The sequence below is a fragment of the Hyla sarda genome, chromosome 5 (genome assembly GCF_029499605.1).
Source record: "Hyla sarda isolate aHylSar1 chromosome 5, aHylSar1.hap1, whole genome shotgun sequence".
Classification (NCBI taxonomy): Eukaryota; Metazoa; Chordata; class Amphibia; order Anura; family Hylidae; genus Hyla; species Hyla sarda.
Window position 1 is genome coordinate 258,409,108 of NC_079193.1, and position 18,538 is coordinate 258,427,645.

The 18,538-nt window shown below is 44.8% G+C and overlaps 1 protein-coding gene across 1 annotated transcript in view; it reads right to left on the reverse strand.

Moving 5' to 3' along the window:
- NDUFV2 (NADH:ubiquinone oxidoreductase core subunit V2) overlaps positions 1-18,260 on the reverse strand; it is a 38,393-nt gene extending 20,133 nt beyond the window's left edge. The window contains exons 1-5 of the mRNA XM_056521583.1: positions 18,086-18,260; positions 10,295-10,354; positions 7,207-7,269; positions 6,917-7,033; positions 346-514 (exon numbers count right to left, since the gene is read on the reverse strand). Coding sequence (XP_056377558.1) covers positions 346-514; positions 6,917-7,033; positions 7,207-7,269; positions 10,295-10,354; positions 18,086-18,127 — 451 coding nt within the window. The 5' untranslated portion in view covers positions 18,128-18,260. The remainder of the gene's footprint in view (positions 1-345; positions 515-6,916; positions 7,034-7,206; positions 7,270-10,294; positions 10,355-18,085) is intronic.
- Positions 18,261-18,538: the final 278 nt, after the last annotated feature.

The window sequence follows — 18,538 nt, forward strand, 5'->3', positions numbered from 1 at the left end:
GAGCTGGAAAACAATGTGTGAGCTTTATGTCCTCTACACTGGAGACAAGTGTAAAGACTGATATTTCTTCCAAATGTTTTCCAATACAAGTTGTAGTTTCTTCATGTGCCATTTAGTGGTATGTGTATATTTATAAATTGTAAGGTTTATAGGGGTTATGTTATAGTTGATCCATTCTGTTAAATCCCAGCATTTGCTGCACAGTCTAGTTGTGTATTGCAGAGATCCTCCTGCTGGTGATCACGTAGAGCTACCCGCACAGACATCTCGATATAAACATTTGAAAACACTTACAGTGAAGAGACTACTATGCTAGAGAAATGGAGGGGAAAAAAACGGACATACCAAGTTTCTTTTGGATAGCTTCCAGTATGGAATCAGAATCTCTAAGCATACAAGGTGTTGTAGTACAAATCTGGATGTGGTATTTCCCTACAGGTTTTCTGTTGTACATCGTATAGAAGGTTGCAACTTCATAGACTCTCATGGGAGGCATATCCAAGACTTCGGCTACCTGAAATGGAACATTTACTGTCAATACAAAACTTTTCATTGTTGCCATGACCGGGTTAAGCTATCTAGCCAAAGTAAGCAATTTTACCATTAAACAGCAGAAAATGTCATATCTTACACCAAGCGGGTATTATAAGCTTCTGGGGGAAAAAAAATCCATGTAGATTTGTTTAAATCTACATTTGGGGAAGAGGAGGGTTTCATACTATTGTATTACAAAGTGTCCACCATGCTTTTAAATACAGCTGAGAGACTATAGGTAAATACAACATACCGTATATACTCGAGTAGAAGCAGAGTTTTTCAGCACGATTTTTCTTGCTGTAAAACTCCCCCTTCGGCTTATACTCGAGTGAACTCTCCGCCTGTCAATCCCTTCTCAGTGGTCTTCAACCTGCAGATGTTGCAAAACTACAACTCCCAGCATGCCAGCGGCTGTCTGGGCATGCTGGGAGTTGCAGTTTTGAAACCTCTGGAGGGCCGAAGGTTGAAGACCACTGCGGCCTTCGTCATCATCCAGCCCCCCCCCCTTTTAGTTTTCTACTCACCTCCCCTCGGTGGGAAGGAAGGGTGAGCTGGTCCGGGCCATCTATGCTGCAAGGACCGTCCGGTGGAGAGGGTTAGTCGTTCCGGGCTGTTCATTTTCACCGGGCCGGCCCCGGACTAGTGACGTTGCCTTTACGACGATCAAGGCAAGGCGACGAACGTCCCTGTGCGATGTCATCAAGGCAACGTCACTAGTCCGGGGCAGGCCCCCCCAGTGAAAATGGACAGCCCGGAACGACTAACCCTCCCCACCGGATGGTCCCTGCAGCATAGATAGCCTGGACCATCTCACCCTTCCTTCCCACCGAGGGGAGTAGAAAACTAAAGGGGGGTCTGGATGATGACGAAGACCGCAGTGGTCTTCAACCTGCGGACCCCCAGAGGTTTCAAAACTACAACTCCCAGCATGCCCGGACAGCCGATGGCTGAAAGGATTGACAGGCGGTGATGATGAAGGGGGGAGGGGGATGATGAATTTCCAACCCTAGGCTTATAATCGAGTCAATAACTTTTCCTGGGTTTTTGGGGTGAATTTAGGGGCCTCGGCTTTATATTCGGGTCGACTTATACTCGAGTATATGGTATGTCAGTTGAATTTCTTGGTTCATATGCTAAAAATAGAGCCAAAGCGTTAGGTCAACCTTGATTGATTTTTAGGTTTTTTTCCCAGTATAAGGATAACATTTTTGGCATTATTTTTCGCCATTTTTTGTCCACAGTTTTTCAGCCTCTGTTTGTATTTGGGTCTATTTTTCAACTGTTTATGGCTCTAAATGAGGGTGATGTGTATGAGCTCATTTGGCTGTTCCACCATTTTTCAATTCTGTGAATGCAGCCAATAATGGAAGTGCGTGTTTTAGATTTGTACTATAATAAATTTGTGTAATCTAGTGTGTCTGTATATCCACAAAGATTAATGGTCTCATTACTTGTGAGGATTGTTGTCCAAACAGGTCAATACGGCCAATTTTAATAGGCCCACCATTCAGCTGAGGAACAAAGGAACGCTCGCTGATCAGATCGTTTAACCCCTTAAGGATCAGAGCGTTTTTTTTTTTGCACATCTGACCACTGTCATTTTAAGCATTAATAACTGGGATGCTTTTACTTTTCAGTCTGATTCAGAGACAGGTTTTTCGTGACATATTCTACTTTATGTTAGTGGTAAAATTTTGTCGATACTTGCATCATTTCTTGGTTAAAAATTCCAAAATTTTATGAAAAAATTAAAAATTTTGCATTTTTCTAACTTTGAAGCTTTCTGCTTATAAGGAAAATAGACATTCCAAACAAATTATATTTTGATTCACATATACAATAAGTCTACTTTATGTTTGCATCATAAAGTTGACATGTTTTTACTTTTGGAAGACATCAGAGGGCTTTAAAGTTCAGCAGCAATTTTCCAATTTTTCACAAAATTTTCAAAATCGGAATTATTCATGGACCAGTTCAGTTTTGAAGTGGATTTGAAGGGCCTTCATATTAGAAATACCCCATTATAAAAACTGCACCCCTCAAAGTATTCAAAATGACATTCAGTAAGTGTGTTAACCCTTTAGGTGTTTCACAGGAATCGCAGCAATGTGAAGGAGAAAATTCAAAATCTTCATTTTTTTTACACAAGGAGAAAAATCCTCAAAATTTGTAACCCCATTTCTCTCGAGTAAGGAAATACCTCATATGTGTATGTCAAGTGTTCGGCGAGCACAGTAGAGGGCTCAGAAGGGAAGTCTGACAATGGAATTTTGGAGAGCAAGTTTTTCTGAAATGGTTTTTGGGGGGCATGTCACATGTAGGAAGCCCCTATGGTTCCAGAACAGCAGAAAACCCGCACATGGCATACCATTTTGGAAACTACCCCCCTCAAGCCTTAACACCCCACAGGTGTTTGACAACTTTTCGTTAAAGTCGGATGTGTAAATGAAAAAAAAATAATAATAATTCTCACTAAAATGCTGTTTTTTCCCCAAATTTTACATTTTTACAAGGGGTAATAGGAGAAAATTACCTCCAAAAATTGTAACCCCATTTCTTCTGAGTATGGAAATACCCCATGTGTGGACGTCAAGTGCTCTGTTGGCGCACTACAATGCTCAGAAGAGGAGGAGCGCCATTGAGCTTTTGGAAATGGTCAGTCAGGGGAATGGAAGTCAGGGGCCATGTGCGTTTACAAAGCCCCCCGTGGTTCCAGCACAGTTGACCCCCCCACCCCCAACAACATTAAACCCCATTTTTGGAAACTACACCCCTCACAGAATTTAATAAGGGGTGCAGTGAGCATTTACACCCCACTGGTTTTTGACAGATCTTTGGAACAGTGGGCTGAGCAAATGAAAAATTTAATTTTTCATTTTCACGGACCACTGTTCCAGAAATCTGTCAGACACCTGTGGGGCGTAAATGCTCACTGTACCCCTTAGGGGTGTAGTTTCCAAAATGGGGTCACATGTGGGTGGTGGGGTGTCCATTGTTCTGGCACTATGGGGGCTTTGTAAACACACGTGGCCTTAAATTCTGGACATATTTTCTCTTCAAAAGCCCAATGGCACTCCTTCTCTTCTGAGCATTTGTAGTGCACCCGCAGAGCATTTTTACATCCACATATGGGGTATGCTCTTACTCAGAGGAAATTGGTTACAAATTTGAGGGGCTTTTTTTCCCTATTTTCCCACATGTGGGTATTTTTTTGCGTTTATGTCAGAACCGCTGTAAAATCAGCCACCCCTGTGCAAATCACCAATTTAGGGACTCAAATGTACATGTTGAGCGCTCTCACTCCTGAGCCTTATTGTGCGCCCGCAGAGCATTTTAAGCCCACATATGGGGTATTTCCGTACTCAGGAGAAATTGAGTTACAAATTTTGGGGGTCTTTCTTTCCTTTTACCGCTTGTGAAAATAAAAAGTATGGGGCAACACCAGTAGAGATGAGCGAACTTACAGTAATTTGATTCATCAAACTTATCGGCTTGGCGTTTGCGGGACTTTAACCTGCATAAATTAGTTCAGCTTTGCAGGTGCTCCGGTGGGCTGAAAAAGGTGGATACAGTCCTAGGAGAGAGTCTCCTAGGGACTGTATCCACCTTTTCCAGCCCACCGGGAGCACCTGAAAGCTGAACTAATTTATGCAGGCTATAAGTCAGCAACTGCCGGGCTGAGAAGTTCGTGACGAATCGAATTACTGGAAGTTCGCTCATCTCTAAACACCAGCATGTTTGTTTAACATTTTTTTTTACACTAACAGGCTGGTGTAGCCCCCAACTTTTCCTTTTAATAAGGGGTAAAAGGAAGAAAAAGCCGCTCAAAATTTGTAGTGCAATTGCTCCTGTGTACTCAAATACCCCATGTGTGGCCCAAAACTGTTTCCTTAAAATACGACAGGGCTCCGAAGTGAGAGAGCGCCATGCGCATTTGAGGACTAAATTAAGGATTGCATAGGGGTGGACATAGGGGGTATTCTACGTCAGTGATTCCAAACGTTGCCTCCATCTGTTGCTAAACTCCGAGCATGCCTGGACAGTCAGTTGGCTGTCCGAAATGCTGGGAGTTGTTGTTTTGTAACAGCTGGAGGCTCCGTTTTGGAAATCCTGCCGTACAATACGTTTTTCCTTTTTATTGGGGGGACAGTGTAAGGGGGGTGTATATAGTGTTTTTACCCTTTATTATGTGTTCGTGTAGTGTTTTTAGGGTACATTCGAACTGGCGGATGTTTACGGCGAGGTTCCCACTAGGGAGTTTGGCCGCAGCTCAAACTTGAAGCAGAAAACTCACTGTAAACTTGCCCATGTGAATGTACCCTCCAGCTGTTGCAAAACTACAACTCCCAGCATGTACTGTCAGACCGTGCATGCTGGGAGTTGTACTTTTGCAACAGCTGGAGGCACACTGGTTGGAAAACCTTCAGTTAGGCTCTGTTACCTAGCTGAAGGTTTTCCAACCAGTGTGCCTCCAGCTGTTGCAAAAGTACAACTCCCAGCATGGCCACTCATGGCCTTCAATTTGGGACACATTCTCTCTCTCCCAAAAAGCCCAATGGTGCTCCTTCTCTTCTGAGCATAGTAGTGCGCCGCAGAGCACTTTACATCCACATATGGGGTATGTTCTTACTCAGAAGAAATGGGGCTACATATTTTGGGGGGCTTTTTTTCCTATTTTCCCTTGTGAAAATTAGAAATGTAGGGTAACACATTTTAGTGAAAAAAAATTTCTCTTCATTTTCCCATCCAACTTTAACACAAATGTGTCAAACACCTGTGGGGTGTTAAGGTTCACTATACCCCTTGTTACATTCCGTGGGGGTGTAGTTTCCAAAATGGGGTCACATGTGGGTATTTATTGTTTTGCGTTTATATGTCAGAACCGCTGTAAAATCAGCCCCTCCCCCCCCCATGCAAATTAGACCTCAAAAAGGTACATAGTGTGCTCTGACTCCTGAGCCTTATTGTGCATCCGCAGAGCATTTTGCGTCCACATATGGGGTATTTCCGTACTCAGGAGAAATTGTGTTACAAATTTTGGGGGGCATTTTTTTTCCTTTTACTGCTTGTGAAAATTTTTAAAGTATGGGGCAACACCAGCATGTTAGTGTAAACATTTTTTATTGGTGTAGCCCCCAACTTTACCTTTTCATAAGGGGTAAAAGGAGAAAAAGCCCCCCAAAATTTCACACAATTTCTCCCGAGTACGGAAATACCCAATATGTGGCCCTAAACTGTTGCCTTAAACACGACAGGGTTCCAAAGCGAGAGAGCGCCATGCGCATTTTAGCACTAAATTGGGGATTTGCATCTGCCACCAAAATACCCTACAGCAGTGTTTCCCAAACAGGGTGTCTCCAGCTGTTGCAAAACTCCCAGCATGCCTTGACAGTCAGTGGCTGTCCGGCAATACTGGGAGTAGTTTTTTTTAACAGTGCCGTACAAGATGTTTTTTATTTTTATTGGGGAGTGTGGGGGGGTCGGAGGTAACTGTGTAAGGGTGTATATGTGGCGTTTTACTTTATATTTTGTGTAGTGTAGCGTTTTTAGGGTACATTCACATGGGCAGGGGTTTATAAGGAGCTTCCCGATGGGAGTTTGAGATCCTGCATCTCAAACTTGCCACAGAAAACTCGGTCAGCTGTTGCAAAACTACAACTCCCAGCATGCACTGACAGACCGTACATGCTGGGAGTTGTACTTTTGCAACAGCTGGAGGCACACTGGTTGCAAACACTGAGTTAGGACACAAACTGTTTCACAACCAGTGTGCCTTCAGCTGTTGCAAAACTGCAACTCTCAGCATGCATTGACAGCCTGGAGGCACACTGCTACAACTCCTAGAATGCCCTTCGGCTGTCCGTGCATGCTGGGAGTTGTAGTTATGCAACAGCTGGAGGCACGCTTTCCTAGAAAAAAATGTGCCTCCAGCTGTTGCATAACTACAACCCCCAGCATGCACAGACTTCCAAAGCTCATGCTGGGAGTTGTAGTTGTGGTTTGCACTGGGTGCCTGCTGAATGATTTTGGCAAGCGCCGGGGACTGGAATTCCCACAGGCATACAGGTACGCCCTTGGTCCTTAAGTACCAGGACGTTATGGTGTACCCCTACGCCTGTGGTCCTTAAGGTTAAAGAAAAGAAAAAAAATTTCAGCTGTAAAATATAGCTCAAGAAGGGTTGTGTGCACGTAGCCCTAATTTGGCAGTATCTCACATTTACACAAAATTCCTTGGTTGTCTACAATTTATTCACTAAGTACTAATCCTCTAAAAGACTGCATGTCCTCATGGGTTCATACTTTCGTACAAAAAATATAATTTCAACAATGACTGTAGTATAAAGAGCCATCAGTTATTTTTCAATACAGCTAATCGTACCTTGTTCATAGCAGAGATAGGCAACCATCCATGCTGTCTCTGTGCCAGATCAAGAACCGGGATTACAGCTGAAGCTTTGTGACCTTCTGGGTAGTTGCCAATAATAACCTCTATTCTCTGAAAGAGAAATAAATAATAAAATGGGAAATGTAAATCTCTCCAGTGTCAGAGGAGCCCAGAATGAAAAGCAAAGCAATTTAAATGCCGGCTCTGCAACTGCTAATGGGCTTATATAAAAGGCAATGGCTGAGTGCTCTAATGTTATATAACCCAAAGTGCACACTACGTACCTTGTAATTTTCTTCATTGAAGTCAAAGAAGGTATCTGGGTTGTTCTCAGGGGTATCTCTATGCTGAAATGAACAAATAGAAACAACATCTAAGCAGCAGAACAGAATTATGCAGATTTATGTCGACACATATGATAGACGCCTCACATAAATCTGGGCCAGTATCTTTACACAGACTTTGTCACCTGGACACAGCTTAGTCTGACCTAAAGGGAACCTGCCATCACTTTTCATGCTGCCTGAACCAGGAGTCATCAGGGAAATCCCCAGCAGGCTCTCCCTGCCCCCAAAAGCCTTGATCCTTCTCTGTTTGGATACCAAGACATAAATAAATCAAGGCTGCTAGAGCTAGGAAAAGCTGCTGGGGATTTCCCTGATGACTCCTGGTTCAGGCAGCATGAAAAGTGAGTGCAGGTTCCCTTTAGGTCAGACTAAGCTGTGTCCAGGTGACAAAGTCTGTGAAAAGATACTGGCCCAGATTTATGAACACTGTTCAGCTACACCGTGGAAACTAGACACTAAAGAGGCCAAGAATGTAGCCTTTTAAATCTGTGGTCGAGAAACGGAGGCACACCCTTGGACTTCTGGTAAGGATTTTAATGTTGCATGCCATTGATTTCAATGCGATTTTACATGTGGATATCTAAAGCTGGCATACACATCAGATAAAAGCAAATCCTGACAATTTTGTCAGAATTTTCCGCTAATCGAATGTGTATGAAGACCTCCTAACCCTACCCCCAAGGCAGATGTTCAAGTGATAGGGTGGTGTTTGGCAGCAGCTTATTCCTCTCTTTCCATAAAAATAATCATGTACACCTTGCCAGGTAGAGCGTGCACGTTTATGGTGGAATCAAAAGGAATATGATTATGTCAAAAGCCAACACTGAGCAACCTAGTAAGCCGCGTCCATCATGCCCAGCACAATGTCCCATAAACCCTAGTGCCATACAGATTAAAGCACTGAGTTCTTATTTGTTAAAGGTGTTACCCAGCATTAGAAAAACAGCACAGCAGGGGTGTGGAATTTTTTTTAACAAACTACTTGTCCAAGGGAACTAAAACGGAGCACAATCCACTTGTCCTGGTACACAAAATAATTTCAACCAAAATAGTATGTAAATAAGGTCTTTATTAATAGAAACTTAATAGGCAGACCAGTATGTCACCCAATTAGGTGGATAGGGCCCTTGATAAGTAAGTCTGCCCCATTAAGTAGGTAGTCCCCCTTTCAGGAAGGTATGTCACTTTATCAGGTAGGTACATCCCCTCCCCAGGTAGGTAGGGCTCCCCTAGTAAGTAAATAATGCCCCAGATATATATGTCCACCCCAGTTGGTAGGAAGGGTGGGATCCCCCAGTAGGCAGACAGAGCCCCAGAAAGATATGTCCCAAATTACCATATTTTTCGCCGTATAAGACGCACTTTTTCTTCCCGAAAACTGGGGGGGGGGGAAAAAGTTGGTGCATCTTATACGGCAAATACACACCTATCGCTGCGGTCCCTGCGGCCATCAACCGCGGCTAATACAGGACATCACCGATCACGGTGATGCCCTGTATTAACCCTTCAGACGTGGCAATCAAAGCTGACCGCCGCGTCTGAAGCGAAAGTGACACTAACCCGGCTGCACCAGGAGGGACCTTACCTGCCTCCTCGGTGTCTGCTCCGTGCCGGGATCCCCTGCATGGCCGACGCTCTCCTTCGTCGTCGTCGTCATGTCGTCACGCACGCCGCCCCATCATCCAATAGGAGCGGCGTGAGTAGCGATGGCGGCGACGGAGAGCGAGGATACCGGGCAGCAGAGACGTTCCGGAGTGACGGGGACACCCCAGGGATGCAGCGACAGCAATGGAGGGAGACATCCAGGGCAGCGGTGACAGGTCCGGAGCGGCGGGGACACGCGAGTATTGCCTACTATACCAGTGGTCTTCAACCTGCGGACCTCCAGATGTTGCAAAACTACAACTCCTAGCATGCCCCGACAGAGCATGCCCTTTAGATGCAGCATTCAAAGTTGATCACCGTGTCTAAAGTGAAAGTAAAATATTCCCAGCTAGCTCAGTGGAGAACACAAGGAGGGTGCCTACCTTCCTCCTGTGTGTCCGATCGCCGAATGACTACTCAGTGCCCGAGATCCAGGCATGAGCAGTCAAGCAGCAGAATCAATGTTATCCCATGGGATAACAATGATCAATGTAAAAGATCAGTGTGTGCAGTTTTATAGCCCCTTATAGTCCCTAATAAAAGTTTTAATCACCCCCTCCCCCCCCCCCCCCCATTTAAAAAAATAAAATAAAAAACTGTGTAAATAAAAACAAACACGTGTATCGCTGCATGCGGAAATGTCCGAATTATAAAAATCTCGTTAATTACACCGCACGATCAATGGCATACGTGCAAAAAAATTCCCCAAAGAAAGTCCAAAATAGCGTATTTTTGGTCACTTTTTATAGCATAAAAACATTTGTTTTCCACCGGAGCACCCCTTTAAGAGGTTAAAACCATCTAAAATAAAAACGCTTTGTTGTAACAAGCAACAAATCACAGCTTAGAATTCATTCTGCCAGAATGGTTTAAGAAATCTAAGCTCTGACTGGTTGTTAGGGGGTAACAAAGACAAATTTTGTTTTAAACACTTGATAAATTCCCCCAACTGAAATGCAAACTTCAAGCAGTATGCAAAGGGGGCCGTGGCATAATGGGAGCAACAATCTAAAAAATCTTTTTGCTTTTTTTGCCCTTATGCTACATTTTCATCTGCACGTTCCATTACCATATGGATCACCAGTCTGACCTACAGTATATCAGTGTTTAATGTGTCAGAGAAAGCAGTCTGTCCTAGGTCTCTAAAAAAAAGCGTTTTTTATATTATAATAGCAATGCCTATGTAAACATTAGATATCTATTTTTTGAGAAGGGTTATAATTTTAAAGATAAAAACTATATTCATCGCCCCATGATAAGTCCTCTTTAAGAAGAGGTTGATAACTTGCCCAGTTTGTGTCAAAAATCAAGTTTCTAAAATGAATTTAAAGTGAGGACCTTTTATTGAGGTCTCATCCCTATTGGCAAGATGCCTTCTTACCACATATGAGGCTCCTCCAGCTCCGCTGCATCTTGCCGTTTCATGTAAGTATCGTCGTACCTGCAAACACCATAAAACACAAAAAAAAGGGGTTAGGCTGCCACACAGGTAGAGGAAAGCAATGCTTTTGAATTCTTGAACAGTACTTTTTCTGCCACATGATAGTAGTCCAGCTGGTATGTTTTGTCCCAGGACATACTGTGCAGCTCTCAGATTTACAGTGGTGCCAATGACTACACAGCTTGATGGAGCAACAGCTATAGATCTGTAATATAGAGGTCACAGTATAACAGTAGAAGCCTAGGATCTGCATATTGTGTGCTGTAAGAAATTATATTTGGGGACAGCTTTCATACAGAATATATTCCAATGCTCCACTCAAATCAATATTTTTTTTAAATGAAGAAAATAAGCTAGCTTGAATTAAAGGGGTACTTCGGCTCTGAGACATCTTATCCCCTATCCAAAGGATAGGGGATAAGATGTCTCACCGCAGGGGTCCCGCCGCTGGGGACCCCGGCAATCTTTTATTCGCCACCCACCTGTTTGAGCTGCACACCGCGGTGCCAGCTCACAAACAGCCGGGTGGCGACCACGTGACGTCACAACTCCGCCCCCGTGTGATGTCATCCCCCGCTATGCAAGTCTATGGGAGGGGGCATGACGACCGTGATATGATGTCTCAGGGCCAGAGTACCCCTTGAAAGATTATCTGTCAGATCCCACAAAAAATATTTTACTCAGTACCTAATCCTAATCATGTACGTCTAATTTTTATGCCTCTATCACACAATATATATATATATATATATATATATATATATATATATATATATATATATATATATATATATATATATATATATATATATATATATATATATATATATATATATATATATATATACACACACATATATACATACACATATACACACACACACACTCAACTATGACTCATGGACAAGCCCAATGTTGCTGCAGGACTGGTTAGTGCCCCAGTATGTATGGGGACCCCTAGTGGTGGGATTTTCAGGCGCCATTTTCTTCATTAAATATTCAAAATTTTAAACAACCATATTACAAATGGACTTTAATTTTCATCAGCAACATCATATAAAAATGTTTTACTCTGACAGTGCCTATTTAAATATGAATTTACTATATTTAGGCAAGTTTTGTACTTTGTACATTTTTACAAATAAATTGAGCCTTGATGTTCAAATGTTTTCTCTCATCAAAGTATCAGTATCCATCTTCGGCAGAGATCACGGCACTGTAAGTACAGGACGTTCTCTATGTCAACTTGTCTGAAGTTTCAGTTCTGATAGTAGCAACTCTGAAAGGTGATTTTGTCTTGTGACTTCCACATCACAGACACATCTGGCCAGATGATCCTACAGAAGTGAAGGTGGATTGTAATCTGGACTCTGGGGTAACCCCGGAAGTGGCGCATGTGCCGTACAGTAACACAGCCACGCTAGCAGAGAGAGGGGAATTATGAATATGCATGAGCCGGGCAGAGCACCCACCCGGCGAAGATTACCTGGAGCTCGGGTCGTGGCTCCGTCCATGCCCCAAGGACCTAAGTTGAATGTACAAAAAAAAAAAAAAACAGGAATTACAGCGGAGCGGCCGGACGGTTCTGGACGCCGTAAGTCTAATTTTGATCAGTATCACCCGCACTACAAGCCTGTATGACAGGTTCCTTTAAAGAGTACCTGCCACCATGAAGAGGCTGTATATTATGTTGCTGGTGTGTTCCTCTCCATTCGGTATCCCCTTGTAAAGCTTGCTCACTGCTTGTGAGATTTTTCGGCTACAGGCATGACGTCTACTGAGTAAGACTTCCGCCCTTCCCTGTTAATGGGGGGGGCTGTTCCTGTCCCTTTACTGACCCTGACATTATGGGGGAGTTGTCCACAAGAAGTAGTGGTGGCTGTTCTCTCCCTCAGCTTCCTGACAGCTGTCCGACCCAGGGCAGGAGCTGTCAACGCTGATCAGGCTCCGGGGAGTGTTCGGGACGGAGGAGGGAGACGCTGCAGTTATAAGATATAACCCGGTCCCCGACTGAAGCTCTGGAAGTAGAAGTGGTGTTGTCGGTGGGTGATGTCCTGAGCTGCTCAGCAGTAAGAAAGAGGAGGGGAGCGGGAGAAAGAAGATAGGGTGGGGGTTGGTAGCGTGCACAGCGCTTGCTCCCGCCTGTCTGATGTACAGGCAGGGAGCTGCGCTGTGCTGTTCAGTGTAACAGCTGCACTGAGAGGCTGGCATGAGTCCAAACTATGAGCCAGGACATGTAGGGAGCCCCCTAGTGGTCAGTTTTTAAAAGTAAAAAAAAATAAAAAAATAAAGATAATATAAAATTATATATATATATATATATATATATATATATATATATATATATATATATAAAATTTATATTATCTTTATTTTTTTTATATATATATTACACATTTTTGTTAATCACATGTTATTAAAAAGTTGTTTCTAATACATAGATTAACAAAAAATATAAAAAAAAGTTTGTGGTGGCAGGTACTCTTTAATGATCTGTCTATTGAGATGCAATCCAATGCCAAATGTGGAGTTTTATACAATCCTGAGGACTGCAACTGTCATTCAATAGTTAAAAAGCCATCACTAAATCTACAAAAATAAAAAATAAATAAATCACATGTAATCCAGGACTATAGAGTGCCCTTCTGCAGAACAAAAACTGTGAAGGGGCCCAATGCTGCATTGTGAGAGCAGAACATGAAAACATCATCAAGAGTCAAAACATTGGAAACCTGGGTTAAAGGGGTACTCCGCCCCAGACATCTTATCCCCTATCCAAAAGGACAGAGGATAAGATGTCTAATCACTGGGGACCCCCATGATCTCTGAAGCGCCACCCCACCGTCATCACTACAGAGCAAACTGGCTTTGTGCCTGATGACGGGACAATGCAGGGGATGGAGCATTGTGATGTTACGGCTCCGCCCCATGATGTCGTGTCCCGCCCACTCAATACAAGTCTATGGGAGAGGGCCCTCCCATAGACTTGTATTAAGGGGGTGGGGTGGGACATCCCTTATATTTAAATGGCTGGTGTACGCACAGGATCCTCCATGTCGTCACTAGATACGGCGAGTGCATCCAATAATAAAACAAACTGGAAATTCACACTCAAACAGAGGGAGATACAGAATAGATGTGACTCCAACACACCAGTCAGCATTGTCACCCCACACACACCGGTCCGCGGCATCACTCCACACACACCGGTCAGGGTCATCACCCCACGCACACCGTGCAGTGGCGTCACCCCCCGGTCAGGGTCATCACCCCACACACACTAGTCAACAGAGTCCACACACACACACACACACAGGTCAGTGGCCTGGTGTGGGGGATCATTTTTTGCACCGTATTCTGAAGTTTGTATCGGTAGGATTTTTGTATTGATCGGACTTTTTTTTACTTTAAACTTTTCTGGATATGATGTTATAAAAAACAACAATTTTTTTTCCACGTTAATATGCAGTAAAAACAAACTTCTTTCCCTGTGCCCGGGCTGCAAAAAGGAAAAAAATAATAATTTAACTCCCCTACCTACGTTCCCCCGGTTGCAGAGATATCGGGTCCCGTTCTGCTCTGCCTGTGATAGGCTGAGAGCACTGTTATGTTACTTAAATAACAGTGCTCTCAGCCTAACAGTGCTCTCAGCCTATCACCGGCAGAGGTGGGACATCTCTGCGGCCGGTGATACGCTGACAGCTTTGTGACCTTCTGAGCCTGAAGAAGCCAGAAGACCTGCAGCACCGGAGGAACGGGACCTCTGCAACGGGGGCATGTAGGAGTTTTTTTTTTTTTTCCCCCGCCTATTGCCCATCTCTCCCTAACCCCCTCCCTGCCTTAATTTTCATTTTTTTTTTACTATTTTAGAAATGCCTTTTCGTCTGCCTGTAGTGTGCTCACTTACCAGGCAGACTTCCCCAGCAGGCGCAACGTCACTGATCCCAGCGGGGAGGGGGGGGGGGGGGGGGGGGGGGGGACTTCCTCCCTTAGTTCACCTATACAGGGTGCCTCCAGCTGTTTTACCACTACAACTCCAAGATTGCCCTGACATCTATTGGCTGTCAGGGCATGCTGGGAATTGTAGTGGTGAAACAACTGGAGGCACCCTGTGGTGACCCCCCCCCCCCCCCCCCCCAAATACATTTGTTATGGCATAGCGCTGTGGCGCTAACAGCAATACATTTGTTATGGCCGCGGCGCTATGCAAACCCCACCCCACCCCGGGCGCTAAAATCCCCCCATCCAAAGCAGAGTCCAGGGATGTGGAAATCCTATCACCCGACGCCCGGGACAAGTAGTTCTGGGTGCTGGGCAGGTGAATTTTTCATAGATTTAGCCCTGTATCGGGCAAGCAGTGACAGACAGACAGACTTCCCCCGTATTTTTCTTTAATGCCAGTGTGAGGCGCAGGAGCGGATGCAAGTCTGCACCTCACACTGGTGCTGAGGGTGTATGTAGGGGGCGGCGGCCCCCAGCTGACCGCAGAGTCCCCTTGTCTCCCCTCCCGGAGGATGGAGGACGCAGGGGGGAGAGCAAGGACGTACACAGCTCCCCCCCTCCCCTGCACACAGCTCCATCCCCCTCCCTCTGCTCTGTCTCCACAGGACCTAATCTACCACGAGGAGGTTAAAAGTTTGCACGGGAAAAACACAGCGGGTGAGGGGAGAGAGGACGTCCGGTGAGATTTTCAAACCCATGCATCCTCACACCGGCCGGCAGGTCTTTATTGTGCCGGGACTACAGCTCTGATGTCCACTCATGGCCGGCTCAGGTGAGGAGGCAGAGAATGCAGGCGGCGGCAGGAAGGGTGGTTGTATATGTATGGTGTCAGTATGATGTATATGTGTATGATGTATGTGTGATGTATGATGTGAGGGGGCAGCGGCGGGTGTATGTATGATGTGCGCATATGTATGGTGTGAGTGTATGTGTGTATGATGTATGATGTGAGGGGGCAGCGGCGGGTGTATGTATGATGTGCGCATATGTATGGTGTGAGTGTATGTGTGTATGATGTATGTGTGATGAGTATGTAATGTATGATGGGGCAGCTGCGGGTGTATGTATGGTGTGTGTATGATGTATGTGTGATGTGTGTATGTAATGTATGATGTGGGGGGGCAGTGGCGGGGGTGTGTGTGTGTGATATGGGGGCAGTGGCCAGTTTATGTATGATATGTGTATGCATGAATGTTTTGTACAGGGGAGGACTGACACGTCAGGCATTAGGGCAGTGCCCAAGGGCCCGTGTCTTTATTTTTAGTGGCTTCTGGCCACCCGCACTAAATTGCGCCCCAGGATCTCGCCCCCTTCATACTCGCCCGCCGACCAAGTGCCCCACGGATGCACGCAAACACGCCCGAACCAAAACTACAACTTCCAGCATGTTGCACCATAACCTAAACTGTAGAACTATAAAGTGTAACATGCTGGGAGTTGTAGTTTTGGTTCGGGTCAGCTGCAGAGCCATAGGCTGCATCAGGGCATGCTGGGTGTTATGGTTACTAACTGCAATTCCCAGTATTCCTTGACACAGCTCTGCAGCTGACACGGACCAAAACTACAACTCCCAGCATATTACACAATAACCTTAACTGTCCTACTATACAGTGCAACATGCTGCAACACCCACACAACCATAGGCTGTATCAGGGCATGCTGGGAGTTGTAGTTATCTAGTAACTAAATGCAACTTCCAGCATTTTCTGACACTGAAATTAGAGTAAATAAAATGCACCACATAAACTGGAGAAGCAGAACAACCCCCCCCCCCCCCCCCACAACACAGCGGCGTTCAGTGTTTTCCAACCAAAAGACTCCATATAGAAGTCCATATGAAGGCTGAAAAATAGTGATTAAAATATTTTAAACAGTGCGTATATATGTGAATAAGCCCCTTTCCTAATAAAAGTTTCCATTTTTCTTTAAATAAAAATAATGTACAAAAATAAACATAAGTGGTATCGCTGCATGTGGAAATGTCCAGACTATTAAAATATGTTAAACCGTACAGTGAACGGTGTAAATGTAAAAAAAATAGTCCAGAATTGCTCATTTTTGGTCACTTCATATGAGAAATTTTTTATAAGGTGATAAAAAAAGTTACATCTAGACTTTTCTGTGGTTGCCTCGGGCATAAAAGGAGCTACAGCTCCCCCGCCCTAATATCCCGGCATTCTGCGATCACCGTAGCCGCTATTAAACCATTAGTGTCTAAAGGGATCTTAACCAAGTGTCTAAAGGGATCTTATATCCATCCCTGGTGGTCTAGTGGGGGGGGGGGGGGGGGGGGGAGATCTTACCATTTTGGTTGAAATTATTTTATCTACCAGGACAAGTGGATTTTCTTGAGGGACATGTAGTTTGTGTTCCGCTTTAGTCCCTTGGACAAGTAGTTTTTTTTTTATTTTTTATTTCCACACCCAAGTGCTGTGCCAAGTCCTTCCTGAGGCAGCAGCAGCGGCGGCATATGCCAGGAGGCGGGTCCGGTGTGTGAGGCCAGGGAGCCAATGCGCTCTCAGCACTCGCTCCCTGCCTGTCTGATTGACAGACAGGGAGCAAGCCCAGCCTGAGTGAAAAAGGACTGATTGCCCGGCCGCATCAGTCCGAACTCAGCCGTGACGTCACATCAGGCTGCAGCCGGCCACTAAGAGGGAGACCCCTAGTGGCCGGTTCTCAAACTTAAATTACACCATATTAATAATAAAAAATAATAATGAAACTATATTAGAGATATGTTGTAGTACATAAGTACTACAACATATTAAAAAAAAAAGTTGGTGACAGTGCCCATTTAAAGGATTTTTATTTTTTTTAGCTCTTTTTTGCAGCCCAAGCACAGGGAAAGAAATTTGTTTTTGATGCATATCTCCTTCAACGTGCAAATACCAGATAGATTGATTTTTATTATTATGTTTACGTTTTTTGTATGGAAAAATGGGAAAAAAGGGGGGGGGGGGGGGGGGGGAGTGATGTGAACTTTTAATATGGAAGGGGTTTATGTGTGTGTTTTTTTGAACTTTTATTAAACTTTTTTTGTTAACCCTTTATTAGTCCCTTAGGGAACTTTTAGAAGGAATGATTAGATTCCTCATACAGATCAGTTCACCCCACTGGACCACCAGGGATGGTTAAAAGTTCCCTTTAGATGCCGCTGTCAACTTTGATATTGGCGACCTAAAGGGTTAATAGCCGCCCACGTTGATCGCCACATGCTGGGCTATTAGCGGTGGCCCCCAGCTACTGAAATCAGCTGTGTGCCACCGAGTATGGAGCGGGCAGGAGCCTGGAACTGCATGTCCTGGGCGGCGGGCGATAGGAATTCCACATCCCTGTAAACAGCCACTATATATATATATATATATATATATATATATATATATATATATATATACACACACACACACACACACACACACACAAATACAAATACACATATACATATACATACTACCCACATATACTACACACCCACATATACTGCACACATCAGTCAGCAGAGTCACCCAACACAAAACCGTTTTCCCCATCTCCATTCCTGCCAATGTAGTGATGACAGATACAGCCGGCCATACGGAGGAGAGCAGCCCCGGGGATCACCGCTGGAGGTGAGGGCCTGCTGTGCTGGGGGGACAGTGAAGGTCGTGCACACACCCGGTGCTCATATGACGGGCACACACTCCTCCTCTGCCGCCATTAGTCACCGTGTCCAGCGCACAATATACTCACCGAGCTGGTGACCCCGGCCCGGAGCCTGGAGCACAGGAACATAGCGGCTCAGGTCACAGCTACTCAGGGCCGCAAGAACACCGGAGACAGCCAGGCAGCACTAGCTGAGCGCCGATCTAAGGGGAAAGACTGACCGCCAATAAGAAGGGAGCTAGTTCAAGGGCGAACTAATCAAACGCTGAATAACCGAGTCACGTGACATCGCAGTGACGTCATCCTGTCAGTGAGTGAGCTGCAGCCTAGGTGTTTGGTTGCTTGTCTCAGATACTGCAGACCAGGTGCCTCCAGCTGTTGCAAAACTACAACTCCCAGGATGCTCAGACAGCCTTTCACTGTCCGGACATGCTGAGAATTGTAGTTTTGCAACAGCTGGAGGCACCCTGGTTGGAAAACATTGTAGCAGAAACACGTTTCATTTTGATCACTAAATTACCCAGTACATTTTTTATTATT